General features: G+C 53.3%; 1 protein-coding gene across 1 annotated transcript; it reads left to right on the top strand.

Annotated features, from left to right (window-relative positions):
* The first annotated feature begins 5,836 nt into the window (after positions 1–5,836).
* LOC113880578 (cytochrome b-c1 complex subunit 1, mitochondrial) lies at positions 5,837–14,633 on the top strand. The gene is made up of 13 exons (XM_027522899.1): positions 5,837–5,949; positions 6,201–6,341; positions 8,050–8,136; positions 9,194–9,323; positions 9,507–9,705; positions 10,236–10,315; positions 12,266–12,381; positions 12,593–12,736; positions 12,907–13,067; positions 13,160–13,245; positions 13,540–13,628; positions 13,933–14,008; positions 14,443–14,633. Exons 1-13 carry the CDS (start codon positions 5,881–5,883, stop codon positions 14,505–14,507), a joined length of 1,443 nt encoding a protein of 480 aa, XP_027378700.1. The 5' UTR covers positions 5,837–5,880; the 3' UTR covers positions 14,508–14,633.
* Positions 14,634–15,114: the final 481 nt, after the last annotated feature.

Here is a 15,114-nt window from a genome sequence, read left to right as displayed (position 1 = left end):
TACTATAGTTGGAAAAAAAAAAAGCAGTTGGTTACTGCAAATTTCTTGTCCTTTAGGGAACAGCATGGTTTATCAGGCAGATGAAGTAGTATTGATCAGGTGATTCCTACTCAACTGCTTTAAGAGTTAATTTCTAGGAGAGCCCAAGCTAAAATTAAGACTTGGTTTGGTGGCATGCTGCTTAGCATAAACGACTCTATTTGGGGCCTGTTATCTTTTAAACAACAAATACTGTATGATCCCAGTTATATGAGGTACCTAGACTAGACAAGTTCATTGAGACAGAAAGTAGAATAGAGGTTGTTAGAGATTCAAGGAAAGTGGACATTGTGAGTTATTGCTTAATGGAAATAGAGTTTCTGTTTGGTATGAAGAAAAGTTTTGAAAGTAGATAGTGGTAATGGTTGCACAATATATATGTATATTTTTTTGCCACATAATGCAGCTTGCAGGATCTTACTTCCCAGATCAGGGATCGAACCTAGGCTTCAGCAGTGAAAACACCAAGTTATAACCACTGAACTGCCAGGGAATTCCCTGCAGAGCATTTTGAATGTAATTAATACCACTGTAATTAATACACACTTAACTGTAATAATTAAGATGTAATAATAAAGATGCTAAATGTTATAGCATGATTTAAACACTAAAATAAAAACATAAAAAGAAAAAATCAAGACCAATAAGCTTAAGTGTATATCAAACAAATATTGAGTGAGAAGAATAAGGTGAGTGTTAGAGCCCTCTCAGACAGCCTACATGGACCTGCTTTCTAGTTTTGAGACTTTCTGGGGGAAATAAAAGGAGTCTCAGAGATGGATAGAGAAAGGCGGCCTACTCAGGAATTGCTCTTTCAGCACCTCCCTGGTGGCCCAGTGACTAGGACTCCACATTGCCACTGCCAGGGGTGTGGATTCGATCCCTGGTTGGGGAAATAAGCTACTGTGTACAGCACGGCATGGACAACAAAACAAAACAAAATTGCTGTTACAAAAATCTGCTTGCAATTTAGGGGGGAAAAGCTATTTTGATCTCACCTCCCCCCATATGCCAAGTAAATTTCAGAAAATCAGTGACTCATCCAAGACTCTTGCCAAATCATTGCAATGACCATTACTTGTACTTGACCTTTCAGTAGCATTTCCTTTTTGACCAATCTCTTGAAACAACATCTACCACATCACACTTCCTGGTTGTCTTTGTCCTTCCCTTCTCACCCCAGGGTATCAGTGGGGGTGAGGAAGCAGGTACTGGGTGTGGATTTTGAGAGAGAGGAGTCAAGGACGAGTCCTAGATTTTTAGCCTGAGCAACTTGGCTAATGGAAGTGTCATTGACTGAGATGAAGACAGTTATGGACGGAACAAGTATGGGAGGGAAAGTAAAGAGTTCAGCTTTAGCACGTTAAATAAAAATGGCTGTCAGCTCTCCGGGGGAGATGGTGAGTAGATGATGGGAATACAGGAGCCTCTGTCGGTATAGACAGCACAGAAGCCATGAGACTGGATGAGATGACCAGAGAGCAGGTTTTGGTCAGGAAGGGAAAAGGTGCCAGGATTGAGCCCTGGGCACTCATTGTATATGAGTCGGGAGGTGAAGCAGAATTAGAAGAGGAGCTAAGGAGGAGTGTCCAGGGAGGTAGGACAATAGGAAAGAATGGGAAATAAATGTGGAGAAGAGATGAGGCTCTAAGGAGGAAAATGTGTCCAATCAGGTTAAACAAGACTGAGAACTGGCCATGGGATTTAGCAACCTGGAGTTCATGGATGACCTTTACAGCTGTGGTTTTGGAGGAATAAGTAGGGGGTGGTTTTGGAAGAATGAATAGGGGGTGGACTTGGAGTGGCTTTGGGAGCCAGTGGGAGGAGAGGAATTGGAGGCAGTGAGCTCTTTGGAGGGATTCCCAAGTGGCTCAGTGGGTAAAGAATCCACCTACAATGCAGGAGATATGGGTTCAATCCCTGGGTCAGGAAGATCCCCTGGAGGAGGAAATGGCAACCAGTCCAGTATTCTTGCCTGGAAAATCCCAGTAACAGAAGAGCCTGGTGGGCTCCAGTCCATGTGGTTGCAAAGAGTCGGACACGACTGAAATGACTGCGCACGCACGCACGCACACTGCTGGAAGGAAGGTACACCGGAAGGAATTGTGTCACAGCAAGAGGAGCCTAAGAAAACACGACAGTGAAACGTAATGTGGTGTCCTGGACAGGATCCTAGAACAAAAAAGGCCATTAGATGAAAACCAACTAAGGGAATCTGAATAAACTATGAAGTCAAAGTCGCTCTGTCATGTCCGACTCTTTGTGACCCCACGGACTATACAGTCCATGGAATTCTCCAGGCCAGAATACTGGAGTGGGTAGCCTTTCCTTTCTCCAGGGTATCTTCCCAACCCAGGGATGGATCCCAGGTCTCCCGCAGGCAGATTCTTTACCAGCTGAGCCCCAAGGGAAGTCCAAGAATTTTGCACTTTAGAAATAATAAATGTGTCAATACTGATTCATTAATTGTAACAAAGTTATCAGAATAAGGTAAGATATTAATAAGGCAAATTGTGCATGGCTGTATGTGGGCAGGTATATATGGGAAATTCTGTACTTTCTGCTCAGATTTTCTGTAAATATAAAATGGTTCTAAACACCAGTAATTAAAAAAACTGTACTAAAAAACTAGGAGATTCTATTTCACTTTATTTTTCATGTCTAGATGATAACGTCATTTTAGTTCACAAGATATTAATCAATGCACACTTAAGCATCATCTCTTTGATGTTTAACATAATTTTGTTTATTTTTGGCTGTGTTGTGTCTTCGTTGCTGTATGGATTTTCTCTAGCTGCAGTGAGCCAGGCTGCTCCTCCTCGAGGTGCTCGGGCCTCTCGTTGTGGTGATGCTCTCTTGTTGCAGAGCAGGGGCTCTAGGGTGTGGGGGCTTCAATAGTTGTGGCACAAGGGCTCTAGAGCAGAGGCTCAATAGTTGTGGTTCAGTTCAGTTCAGTTCAGTCTCTCAGGTGTGTCCGACTCTTTGCAACCCCATGAATCACAGCACGCCAGGCCTCCCTGTCCATCACCATCTCCCAGAGTTCACTCAAACTCACATCCATCGAGTCAGTGATGCCATCCAGCCATCTCATCCTCTGTCGTCCCCTCTTCCTCCTGCCCCCAATCCCTCCCATCATCAGAGTCTTTTCCAATGAGTCAACTCTTTGCATGAGGTGGCCAAAGTGCTGGAATTTCAGCTTTAGCATCATTCCTTCCAAAGAAATCCCAGGGCTGATCTCCTTTAGAATAGACTGGTTGGATCTCCTTGCAGTCCAAGGGACTCTCAAGAGATGGGCTTAATTGCTCTTTGGCATGTGGGATCTTCCCAGATGAGGTTTCAAACCGGTGTCTTCTGGACTGGCAGGTGGATTCTTTACCAGTGAGCCACCAGGGAAGCCCCTTCTGTTTCATTTTCATAAAAGAAAGTTCTATTTTCATTGAGCGATATTTTGAAAGGTCACAAAAAATCTCATATATCTGTAAAAGGAAGTTCAGTTCAGAAATATGCCATTATTTCAAAAGCAACAAATACTTTTAATAAAAGTTTTATTTTACTTTTTTTTTTTTTAAATTTCTGGCCATGCACAGTGGCTTGTAGGATCTTAGTTACCCAACCAGGGATTGAATCCCAGCCACTGCAGTGAAAGCACCGAGTCCTAGCCACTGGACTGCCAGAGAATTCCCTAAAAATTTAAAATCATGTATTAAAATAAAACAGAAGTGTGAAAATGGTAGCCTCTTTCCCCTTCCCCTGAATTTATTTTCTGTAAGTCATCTGACTGAGACTTTACAGTGAGTTCCTAGGAATTCTCTGTTGCCTATGCAAGTCCTCTTGATGTGTGTTTTGTTTTCCAAACAAGGAATCTTTTCCACAAATTAGTCTCTAAAATTGTTCCTTTTTTCTTAGCAACACATTGCTAAATTCTTTCCATGTTAACCATCTGAATTTACTCCGTTCCTTTAAAAAGAAGACCGTGACTTTTCAACAGCCGCCCAGCCGTCCTAGGTTCCAGCCTGGTACTTTAGCCCTGGGGGTGATAGAATTCCAGTTGAGCTATTTCAAATCCTGAAGGATGATGCTGTGAAAGTGCTGCACTCAATATGCCAGCAAATTTGGAAAACTCAGCAGTGGCCACAAGACTGGAAAAGGTCAGTTTTCATTCCAATCCCAAAGAAAGGCAATGCCAAAGAATGCTCAAACTACCGCACAATTGCACTCATCTCACACGCTAGTAAAGTAATGCTCAAAATTCTCCAAGCCAGGCTTCAGCAATACGTGAACCATGAACTTCCTGATGTTCAAGCTGGTTTTAGAAAAGGCAGAGGAACCAGAGATCAAATTGCCAACATCGGCTGGATCATGGAAAAAGCAAGAGAGTTCCAGAAAAACATCTATTTCTGCTTTATTGACTGTGCCAAAGCCTTTGACTGTGTGGATCACAATAAACTGTGGAAAATTCTTCAAGAGATGGGAATACCAGACCACCTGACCTGCCTCTTGAGAAATTTGTATGCAGGTCAGGAAGCAACAGCTAGAACTGGACATGGAACAGACTGGTTCCAAATAGGAAAAGGAGTACGGCAAGGCTGTATATTGTCACCCTGTTTATTTAACTTATATGCAGAGTACATCATGAGAAACGCTGGGCTGGAAGAAACACAAGCTGGAATCAAGATTGCCGGGAGAAATATCAATAACCTCAGATATGCAGATGACACCACCCTTATGGCAGAAAGTGAAGAGGAACTCAAAAGCCTCTTGATGAAAGTGAAAGTGGAGAGTGAACAAGTTGGCTTAAAGCGCAACATTGAGAAAATGAAGATCATGGCATCCGGTCCCATCACTTCATGGGAAATAGACGGGGAAACAGTGGAAACAGTGTCAGACTTTATTTTTCTGGGCTCCAAAATCACTACAGATGGTGACTGCAGCCATGAAATTAAAAGACGCTTACTCTTGGAAGGAAAGTTATGACCAACCTAGATAGCATATTCAAAAGCAGAGACATTACTTTGCCAACAAAGGTTCGTCTAGTCAAGGCTATGGTTTTTCCTGTGGTCATATATGGATGAGAGAGTTGGACTGTGAAGAAGGCTGAGCGCCAAAGAATTGATGCTTTTGAACTGTGGTGTTGGAGAAGACTCTTGAGAGTCCCTTGGACTGCAAGGAGATCCAACCAGTCCATTCTGAAGGAGATCAGCCCTGGGATTTCTTTGGAAGGAATGATGCTAAAGCTGAAACTCCAGTACTTTGGCCACCTCATGCGAACAGTTGACTCATTGGAAAAGACTCTGATGCTGGGAGGGATTGGGGGCAGGAGGAGAAGGGGATGACAGAGGATGAGATGGCTGGATGGCATCACTGACTCGATGGACATGAGTCTGAGTGAACTTCGGGAGTTGGTGATGGACAGGGAGGCCTGGCGTGCTGCGGTTCATGGGGTCGCAAAGAGTCGGACACGACTAAGCGACTGATCTGATCTGATCTGCGGTTCGCAAACATGCTGTGCTTGCGCTTCCGGCCCGCTCGCCCACTCCAAGCACTCAGTGCAGTCGAGGCGCCCACGGTTCGTGAGAAACGTCGGGCACTCTCCCACGAGTGAAGGGGAAAGATGAACTGGATGCAGAACAGATCTGAGCAGGACGATGACTAGCCAGGGGCATTGATGCGCGCTGGTACCCAGGGACGCGAAGACAAGAAGCAGCGACCTTCAGGGAGTAAGTGAATTTTTCCGGTCTCCTCCGCCAGGGGGCGGCCGAGCGCCAAGACCCCAGTACTGCGCCTGCGCCTCGCGCCTCTACGCATGCGTGGCGCGGCCCAGCGTCCACTGGAGCTTAGAAGATGGCGGCTTCCGCTGTTTGCCGGGCAGCTGGCGCCGGGACGCGAGTGCTGCTACGCACCCGCCGCTCGGTGAGGTGGCAACGAGAGCGCAGAGCTGTGGGAAGCGGGGCTTCGGAACGCGGACCGGGAGCGGGCTGTTAGTGCCCGTGGAGAATGGGGAGGTCGCGGGGTCAGGGCCGTGGGAAGGTCACGGCCCAGGGCGCGAACGGGAGTCTCGTAGACCGCCTGAGCACGGGGACGGGGATCCCACACTGCAGGCCTGCAAGCTGAGGCGTGACCCCCTACTCTAGTCCTCAGTCCCGGTCGCCTTTTTCCAACAGCCGGCCCTGCTGAGGTCGTCTGACTTGAGGGGCACCGCCACCTACGCCCAGGCTCTCCAGAGCGTGCCAGAGACGCAGGTCAGCCAGCTGGACAACGGGCTGCGAGTGGCCTCGGAGCAGTCTTCCCAGCCTACCTGCACGGTGAGCGGAGTCCGCTGTCAGGAGGGCGCCTCCATGTTGGGCACGGCCTCCTTTCCCAGGTCGGGGTGTGACCTTGGGCTCTATGGTTTGGGTCAGACTCTCCTCAGTCACCCTGAGGATTGACCCTCCTACTCCAGTCGCGATTCTAACCATGCCTTGACTTCGTGGAGGCAGTTCTCACTAAACCAACACTCATTTAGCATGTGATGCCTGCCAATCAGGAGGCCAACCCCCTTTTCAGCTTTTTCTTTAGCAGCCCATGGGATTCAGAGACTTAGATGACTGCCAGCCTCATGGCCCAAACTTGTAATCCCTTGGCTAGATTGGAAATGTATTGCAAAAGAAAACCACGTGAAAATTCCAGTTAAATGGATAATTTTCCTGAAGATTGGCTCAAAGATAGATATCTTGGTTAGGTAAACAGGAGAGAAGATTCTCAAGAGGCGATCTCTCTCTCTCTCATTCCACCCCCACCCCCTCTCCAAGTGGTTTGATTGGTAAATTCTTTGAGTTTTCCAGGAATAATGTCCTGTGATGCAAGTTGTGACTGAACACCGCAAAAAGTGATGGGTAGCTTTCTTCCTACATGACACCTGTATAAGCTGACACACAGCCTGTTAAGAAAACTTGACCGAGAATGCTGTATTTCATGGACACTAAGATGCCCAGGGCTTCCCAGGTGGCTCAGTGGCAAAAGAACCCACCTGCTAATACAGGAGACACAAGAGAAATGGGTTTGATCCCTGGGTCGGGAAGATCCCTTGGAGAAGGAAATGGCAACACACTGTGGAATTCTTGCCTGGGACATCCCATGGCAGAGGAGCCTGGCAGGCTACAGTCCATGGGGTCACAAAGAGTCGGATGCGACTTAGCGACTGAGAGCAAAAATGAAACAAAAGATGCCCTTGATCTTAAGGAGCACCACTGTGCTCAATTGCCAGAGAAAGAATGCTGCCAGTTGTAGTCAAGGAATACTATGGATTACAAAATGCATCTGTTGAAGGTGTTAGATGGGTAGTAGATGATGTTCATGTAAGAATTTATGGTATATAGGACATACATGAACGTCTCTTAGTAAAGCAGATGTGAGCATTTTAAATCAGCTACGATACAAATAGTAGAAGATTAGATCTGTGTTACCATGGGGGTGAGTAGTGTGATGTGCATTTCACAGCACACAAGGAAGCTATTACAATTATAAGAATCTCTCATTGGGTGCCAAGGTGCGTTGGCCGTGTTAGGTGTCCAGGTCTGATTAAAAAGATTTTTTAAGTATGAATGAGCCTCCTCCTTTAATGGCGAAAGAACGCAATCTCCAGGACAAAAAGACAGGGTGTAATTTTTAGGAAGGAGAAAAAAAGTTGTTTGCAAGTGATTAGTAGTTTGCCGAGAAGAAACAAAGAATCAACTGAAAAGTGAGACTGAATTTAAGAATTTTCTGCAGTGATGGGACAGGTGAATGTGCAGTTAGAAGCTTTCCTGGAAGTCTCGTCACCAGCAGAAACCAGAGCAGGGATTAGAGGTGATGCAGTGTGACTAGTCAGTCAGCTGGCACCCGAGCGTCCGACCTCGGGGCCTTCTGAGAACGTCTTCCCCACCTGGAACCGTGAGCCCCTGTCTGGGGCTTGTTCTGGATCCTGCAGGGTCAGGTGTGAGTGGGGGCTGGTGTCTGTTTCTTTATTACCTTTTTTGGTGATTTCTTGTCCAGGTGGGGGTATGGATTGATGCTGGCAGCCGTTACGAGAGTGAGAAGAACAACGGGGCTGGCTACTTTGTGGAGCATCTGGCTTTCAAGGTGAGGCTCCTAAAGTCCTGCATCTCCCCTGTACTGAGGGCTTCCTGCTGTCCCTCCTGAGTATGCTGGTCAGAAAAGTTAGCCTCCTCACTTAGGACTGTTAGCAAGGGGGCAGAGGGAAGCGATCTCTGTCTGGCTTTCCTGGGAGACGCCACGTGGGCCAGGCCTCTCCTGAGTGAGTGCCTACCTGGTAAACCCCTGCACAAGGTCCCCAGAGCCAGAAAAACCCCAAGGAGCATGGGAGCCCTGCTCTTCACCAGAAGCCAGGCCTGTGTTGTTTGTCTGCACGGACGTAGAATTGCGGATGTACACATGCATTGTAACAAGTCCAGCAACTTAGTTTTTGTAAAATGCTGTGTATCTCTGACTTGTAAAATCGAGTAGGAGCTTTCATGAGGATGAGAACAACCCCTTAGCCATCCTGTGTTTGCATGGAGTAAACAATGAGTTTCTAAACGAATGAAAAAAATAGAGACGATACAGGGTTGGTGAGGGTGTGGAGCAGGAATGGGCAGCTAGCCAGCTCCAGCGTCACAGATGTGTGTGTCAGTCTCAGCACGTGGGTGTGTGTCATTGGACAGCAGTTCTCACACACACACACGCAGGACGAAGGCTGAGCCCCACAGAGGCCCCTGGCACACACACACAGTCATACATGGTGTGAGGGAGAGTGGGGAGCAGCGTCGCCTGAGCACAGTGTGAGTCCACCTGACCACGGCTGTCAGTAAGCGTGGGCTGGTGAGGTCAGGCTGCCGTGGGCGCTCTGCAGTCACATGCGCTCCCCCGAGCTGTCCCCCCTCTTGGTGTGGGGGTGCTGGATTTCTGGTAACACTTTTGGGCATGCCCTTCTTCCCTGGCCCCTGGATGTCTCCATTCTGTCGGGCCACGGTGCTGTGGCCTTGAGGAGCTTAAGGCCTACTGAGCACTTGGTGGCCCCAGACTCTGGGCCCTGCACCCCAGAGTCTTTGCTGAGGGCGCTACCTGTGGACCAGTGGTCCTGCTGGGACTTCAGCCTATGAGGATGCAGGATCTTGGGCTCCCATGTGGCTGGTTCCAGGGAACAAAGAATCGGCCTGGCAATGCCTTGGAGAAGGAGGTGGAGAGCATGGGGGCCCATCTTAATGCCTACAGCACCCGGGAGCACACGGCTTACTACATTAAGGCGTTATCAAAGGACCTGCCAAAAGGTAAGCCTGGAGGGCAGGGCTGGCATGCGGTAGGACTCCCCGGGTGCAGAGGACAGGCGCTCAGGAGCCCCTGGCCTGACTGAAGAATGGGGTGACCCTTAGAGAAGAGCCTTGACACCAAGGGGGTCAGGCCTGGGGGGTTTATGCTGTTACTGTCTCCACACCTGTCCTCCTTGCACCCAGCTGTAGAGCTCCTGGCCGACATCGTGCAGAACTGCAGCCTCGAGGACTCCCAGATTGAGAAGGAGCGGGACGTGATCCTGCAGGAGCTGCAGGAGAATGACACATCCATGCGGGACGTGGTCTTCAACTACCTGCATGCCACGGCCTTCCAGGGCACACCTCTAGCCCAGTCCGTGGAGGGGCCCAGTGAGAATGTCAGGTGCGAGCTGGCTGGTCCAGGGGGCAGGTTGTCCCCTTATTGGGGCCTGAGCAGGCCACAGCCGCAGGAGTTTGCATTTACTTGGCCAAGTGCCTGTGCTGTTTATTTTCTTAATTCACACAACTGGAGACATTTTCTGTGTTGCCACATGTTCCCCAGGAGTCTTTGAATGTTTGTGTGGTCCCCACTCAAATTGTGGGCTTTGTTTCCATGTGTGTGTCTTACGGGTGCTCTGGGGAGGTCCCTCCACGTGGCTGCTTGTCCTCTGGTAGGAGGAGCCCTGCCGCTGCCCCTGAAGCCCCCATGTCAGCCCACACCCTCCTTGGAGGGGACTCCAAGCCTATCCTGAAGTTGGACGTGAGAGGCCCCAGTGAGGGCTGCCCTCTTGGCCCCAGAGTGGCAAGTGCCAGAGATGGGGCAAGGATCCGGTGAAGCTGAGTCTCCTTGTCTGTCTCCTCCGCCCCATTTTGTGTGACCCGCATCACTGCGGTCTGGGAGCAGTGTTGACCCCTTGGCGGTGTGTCTTGCAGGAAGCTGTCGCGGGCAGACCTGACCGAGTACCTCAGCCGGCATTACAAGGCCCCCCGAATGGTGTTAGCAGCAGCTGGAGGTGAGCAGTGGGCTGGTTGAAGCCCTGTGGTAATGGGGGGGTGGGCTGGGCTGGGCTGCAACCTTGATTAGCAGGGCCAGGTCTCCTGGTTCTGACTGTGGGGGATCTTCCATTCCTGTGGACCCTGTTCCCTCCCTGTCCTGTCCTTGAGGGGCGTGACCTCGGTCCTGTGCTCTCTGAGGTGGGGTGGGATTCTGCTGGGCCACCTGGGGCTGCTGCTCGCGTTTCATGCACGCCTCAGTTGGCCTGCTGACCTCTGCAGGCCTCAGGACTTTCTCAGCCTCACCTGGTCCTTGGAGACGAAGGTTGAGGCTGGGGGAGATTCAGGCCTCCAGCCTGTTCCTCTTGGCCTATGTGGGAAACCGGACGTCGAATGGTAGATGGAAAGTGCCCCGAAAGGAAGGCACGGTGTGGTCAGGTGATTTTTGTGGGGGACTCAGAGGTTAGGGTGGAGAAGGCAGTGGCACCCTACTCAAGTACTCTTGCCTGGAAAATCCCATGGATGGAGGAGTCTGGTAGGCTACAGTCCATGGGGTCGCTAAGAGTTGGACACGACTGAGCAACTTCACTTTCACTTTTCACTTCCATGCATTGGAGAAGGAAATGGCCACCTACTCCAGTGTTCTTGCGTGTAGAATCCCAGGGACGGGGGAGCCGGTGGGCTGCCATCTGTGGGGTCGCACAGAGTTGGACACGACTGAAAGCAGCAGCAGAGGTTAGGGAGGTGCTTTTGAAGTACTTGTCATTTGAACAGAGAGCTGAAGAGTGGTGGGATTTAGTTACATGGGGAGCGGGGGGTCTGCACGGAGGGGCAGAGTGGTGTCACGGGCTCTGTGATTGGAGGCTTGCTCTGCTGCCATGTGGGCTTCCCTGGTGGCTCCGCTGTAATGAATCCACCTGCCAGTGCAGGAGACGCAGGTTTGATCCTTGGGTCAAGAAGATCCCCTGGAGAAGGAAATGCAGCCCACCCCAGTATTCGTGCCTGAAAAAATCCCATGGACACACAAGCCTGGTGGGCTACAGTCCATGGAGTCGCAGAGTTGGACACAACTTAGCAACTGAACAACAGCAGCTGCTGCCATGTCGGGGCCAGAGCGGAAGCAGGTGGATGCAGGGAGGGCTTGTGGCAGGTGCCTGGTGGGAGGCGGCAGGAGGAAGAGAAGCGGATGAACTCGAAACGGGTTTGTAGATGGAAGCCTGATAGACATCTAGCCAGGAGGGGACAGGAGCGGGTCAGGGATGCCGCCCCAACTTACGGCAGCTGGCTGGACGGGAGAGACTGATAGGAGGAGCTCGGCTGGTGACCTTGGGGCTAGTGAACCAAGAGCAGTTTGAGCTCCTGACACATCAGACCTGCAGGATCTGAGGTCAAGGAAGGAAAGAATAAAAGGCAGAGGCACCTGGCGGCCTGTACCTGGGGGCGCTGCTTCCTACCACAGCACCCACTGGTCGAGGGGCTGGGGCAGCGGAAGCCGCTGGTGGAGGGGAGGTCCAGCAAGGGCATGAGACGTGAGTTTGTGACATTGCTGCTCCATGTCCCTGGCACAGGGGGCCCCAGAGCTAGTCACAGCCCCGCGTGGCGCTTCTTTGTGCCCTCTCACCTGCCAGCCCTACAGAATCTGCTTGAGGAAGGGCTGGAGGGGCGAGGCAGGACGGGTGGCCTCACGCCCAGGGCACCAGTCTTGTGTGTGGTGCTGGTGAGAGTGCGTCACGTGCTTCAGCCCGGCGTGTGCTGCTTCCTCATGGCCGAGGTGGTGGGAGCTGTTGGGCCCTGGGGGTCTGCCCTGCCTGCCGCCGAGCTGGAGTGAGTCTGTGGAGGCTCCTCTTCCCTCACCTGGTCCTGATGTCCTGTCTTGGGGGTTCTCCCATCGAGGCAGGACATGGGGTCCTGCGCCTCTGTGTGGCGTCTCAGGCCCGGCTGACCGATAAGCACGCTGTCCATCTCGGCAGGGCTGGAGCACCGGCAGCTGCTCGACCTTGCCCAGAAGCACTTCAGCGGGCTCTCCGGGACATACGACGAGGACGCTGTGCCTACCCTCAGTCCGTGCCGCTTCACTGGCAGTCAGGTGGGTGGGGGTGGGTGGGGGTGGCACTCCCGCGGGCCTGGCTCTTTCACGACTCCGGAGGTGCCTCGGAAGTTGGGCCGGGGTCCCGCGCCTGCTGCCTCCCAGGCACACGTGGTGACGCTCGCATGCACACGCCCCCAGCCACACTTGGCACCTTTGCTGTCGCCAGGGCGGTCTGGCTGTTCCTCAGCTTTGCCACGTCCCGTTTCAGATCTGCCACCGTGAGGACGGCCTGCCTCTGGCCCACGTGGCCATCGCAGTGGAGGGGCCTGGCTGGGCCCACCCGGACAACGTGGCCCTCCAGGTGGCCAACGCCATCATTGGCCACTACGACTGCACCTACGGTGGCGGAGCGGTGAGTGGGCCAGGCGGGGACCTCGGTTCAGGGGAGAGGCGCAGCTGGGCGGCGGGCGGGGACCTCAGTTCAGGGGAGAGGCGCAGCTGGGCGGCAGGCGCTCATCCTGCGGGGTTCGGGGGCAGGTGGCAGAGAGGAGGGCAGGTGCTGACCACCCTGGCCCCTGGTAGCACCTGTCCAGCCCACTGGCTTCCATTGCTGCGACCAACAAGCTGTGCCAGAGTTTCCAGACCTTCAACATCTGCTACGCAGACACCGGGCTGCTGGGCGCACACTTCGTCTGCGACCACATGAGCATCGACGACATGATGTTCGTCCTGCAGGGCCAGTGGTGAGTGGCGGCCGCTGTTGCTGGCCCCGGCGGGCGGGAGGCTTGGGGACCGCAGCGTCTCTCAGGATGACGCGCACCTGCCCCTGCCCTAGGATGCGCCTGTGCACCAGTGCCACAGAGAGTGAGGTGCTCCGGGGCAAAAACCTCCTCCGAAACGCCTTGGTGTCTCATCTGGATGGTGAGTCCTGCAGCCCTGTGGCGAGGGGTGGGGTGCGTACGGGCAGTGACAGTCCCAGCTCGACCAGTGCTCCTGACCAAGACCGGCAAGGATGACGTTGGCGGTCACATCGTGTCCCACCACTGCCCCTTCCCCAGGGGCCTGGGGTTTCAGGGACCCCTTGTGGGTGGGCCTGAGAAGCCCATGGGTACAGGTCAGGTTGCACAGATGAAGATTGTGGTCTAGGATCAGGCCGAGTCAGCACAGAACCCTGGAGGTTCGGTGCGGGCCTGTGAGCTTCCCTCCCCCTCGTAGGCACCACTCCCGTGTGTGAGGACATCGGACGCAGTCTCCTGACGTACGGCCGCCGCATCCCCCTGGCCGAGTGGGAAAGCCGGATTGCGGTAACAGGGCCCTGGGGGGAGAGGGCTTTGGGAGTCTTGAGCTGGCTGACTTGCAGAGGGTGGGGCGTTGAGGCAGACTGCTCCTGTGGGCGCCCCAGGGTGTAACCGGGGGGCAGGGCAGAGGCGTGGGTGGCTGTGGGGTGCCTGGGGCCCGTGGAAGCCTGTGGCCGGGGAGCCCTGCCGCTGTTCCCCTTTCGGGTGCGGGGTCAGCCCCTCGGTGCGTGGGGCGGTCTTGGTCGCTGGATGCTGTTGACTGGTCCCCAGGGGCCTTGCCACTCATTGTGCCCTCTGCGTCATCCTGTAGGAGGTGGACGCCAGGGTGGTGCGTGAGGTCTGCTCCAAGTACTTCTACGACCAGTGCCCGGCAGTGGCTGGATTTGGTGAGTAGCCGCTCTCTGGCCGCCTCCTCAGGCTGCTGTCTGGGCCTCCCATCTGCCTCTGCTTTCCCCCTTCCCCCAACTTTCATTGGGAGCAGCAAGTTGGGGCCCCCAAGAGGCTCTGCCCAACTGCCTGGCTGCCAGGGAGTTCTTGCTCAGAAAACCTGTCCTGGCAGCTCCCTGACTCCCTGCCAAGGTGCCTCCATCAATACCCCACACCCGCCAGGTAACGGACACCTCCGCATGTGGGGTGGGGCTCCAGAGGCCAGAGCGTGAAGGGGCAGGCTCAGCACCCCCTGGAGGAATGTTCTTTACCCTCTTTCCACTAAAGCCTGCCTTGTGCTGCTCTGGGCAGCTCTGAATGGGGCGCGGCGCGGGGCCAGGTGTCCCTGTACCACACAGGTGCCCCACCCTGACGCCCCACCCTCTCCCCACAGGCCCCATTGAACAGCTTCCAGATTATAACCGGATCCGTAGTGGCATGTTCTGGCTGCGCTTCTAGGCAGGAAGCCTGTGCAGGCGAGGGCGGGGCTGGGGTTCGAGGTTCCCCCCCCACAAACACACCACCTCGGTCCTTCAGACCTGTGCAGCTGCTGACTCACCAACCAATAAAGTCTTGCATCGAGAACTGCGTTGTCCCTCTCTCGTCCTTGGCGTGGAGTCCCCGGGCCATGGTGGGGGAGCAGGGACTTCCCTCGGGTCTGCGTGTCCTGGACGCTCTGCCTTCCCACAGGCTGATGTGTCCTTAGTCAGGGGCGAGCGTGGGGGGCTGTAGCCTGGAGGCCGGAAGCCTTTGATGCCTGCGGGGAGCTGAGGCCAGCTGTTTGCAGTTAGCCACATGGGGGATGCTCCTCACCAGCCTGTCCTAGGAGAGGGGTGTGGGGGACCATGGGAACTGCAGACCCAGCCTTTACCCTGCTAGGGCTCCCAGCCTAGGGATTGAGGTGGGAAGCCCCTTGCTGTGGGTCCTGGGGGTCACCCTCTGGGGGACCCTGGACCCCCCCAGACCAGGAGAGCCCAAGAAATGTCCTCGAGGAAGCCGCCTCTGTGTGTTTACTCTGGATTCTGGGAGGAGGATAGCCCGAGGCAGAGTGTTCCCATTTGGCTTC

Source organism: Bos indicus x Bos taurus, chromosome 22 (assembly GCF_003369695.1).
Source record: "Bos indicus x Bos taurus breed Angus x Brahman F1 hybrid chromosome 22, Bos_hybrid_MaternalHap_v2.0, whole genome shotgun sequence".
Lineage (NCBI taxonomy): Eukaryota > Metazoa > Chordata > Mammalia > Artiodactyla > Bovidae > Bos > Bos indicus x Bos taurus.
This window is presented reverse-complemented; position numbering and strand designations above follow the sequence as displayed.

Bases quoted from the DNA above. Each gene is read 5' to 3' on its own strand.
- LOC113880578 (XM_027522899.1), top strand. From the start codon at position 5,881: ATGGCGGCTTCCGCTGTTTGCCGGGCAGCTGGCGCCGGGACGCGAGTG. The intron at 9,324-9,506 runs GTAAGCCTGGAG...CCTTGCACCCAG, and splicing joins ATCAAAGGACCTGCCAAAAG to CTGTAGAGCTCCTGGCCGAC. The intron at 12,737-12,906 runs GTGAGTGGGCCA...GGCCCCTGGTAG, and splicing joins GCACCTACGGTGGCGGAGCG to CACCTGTCCAGCCCACTGGC.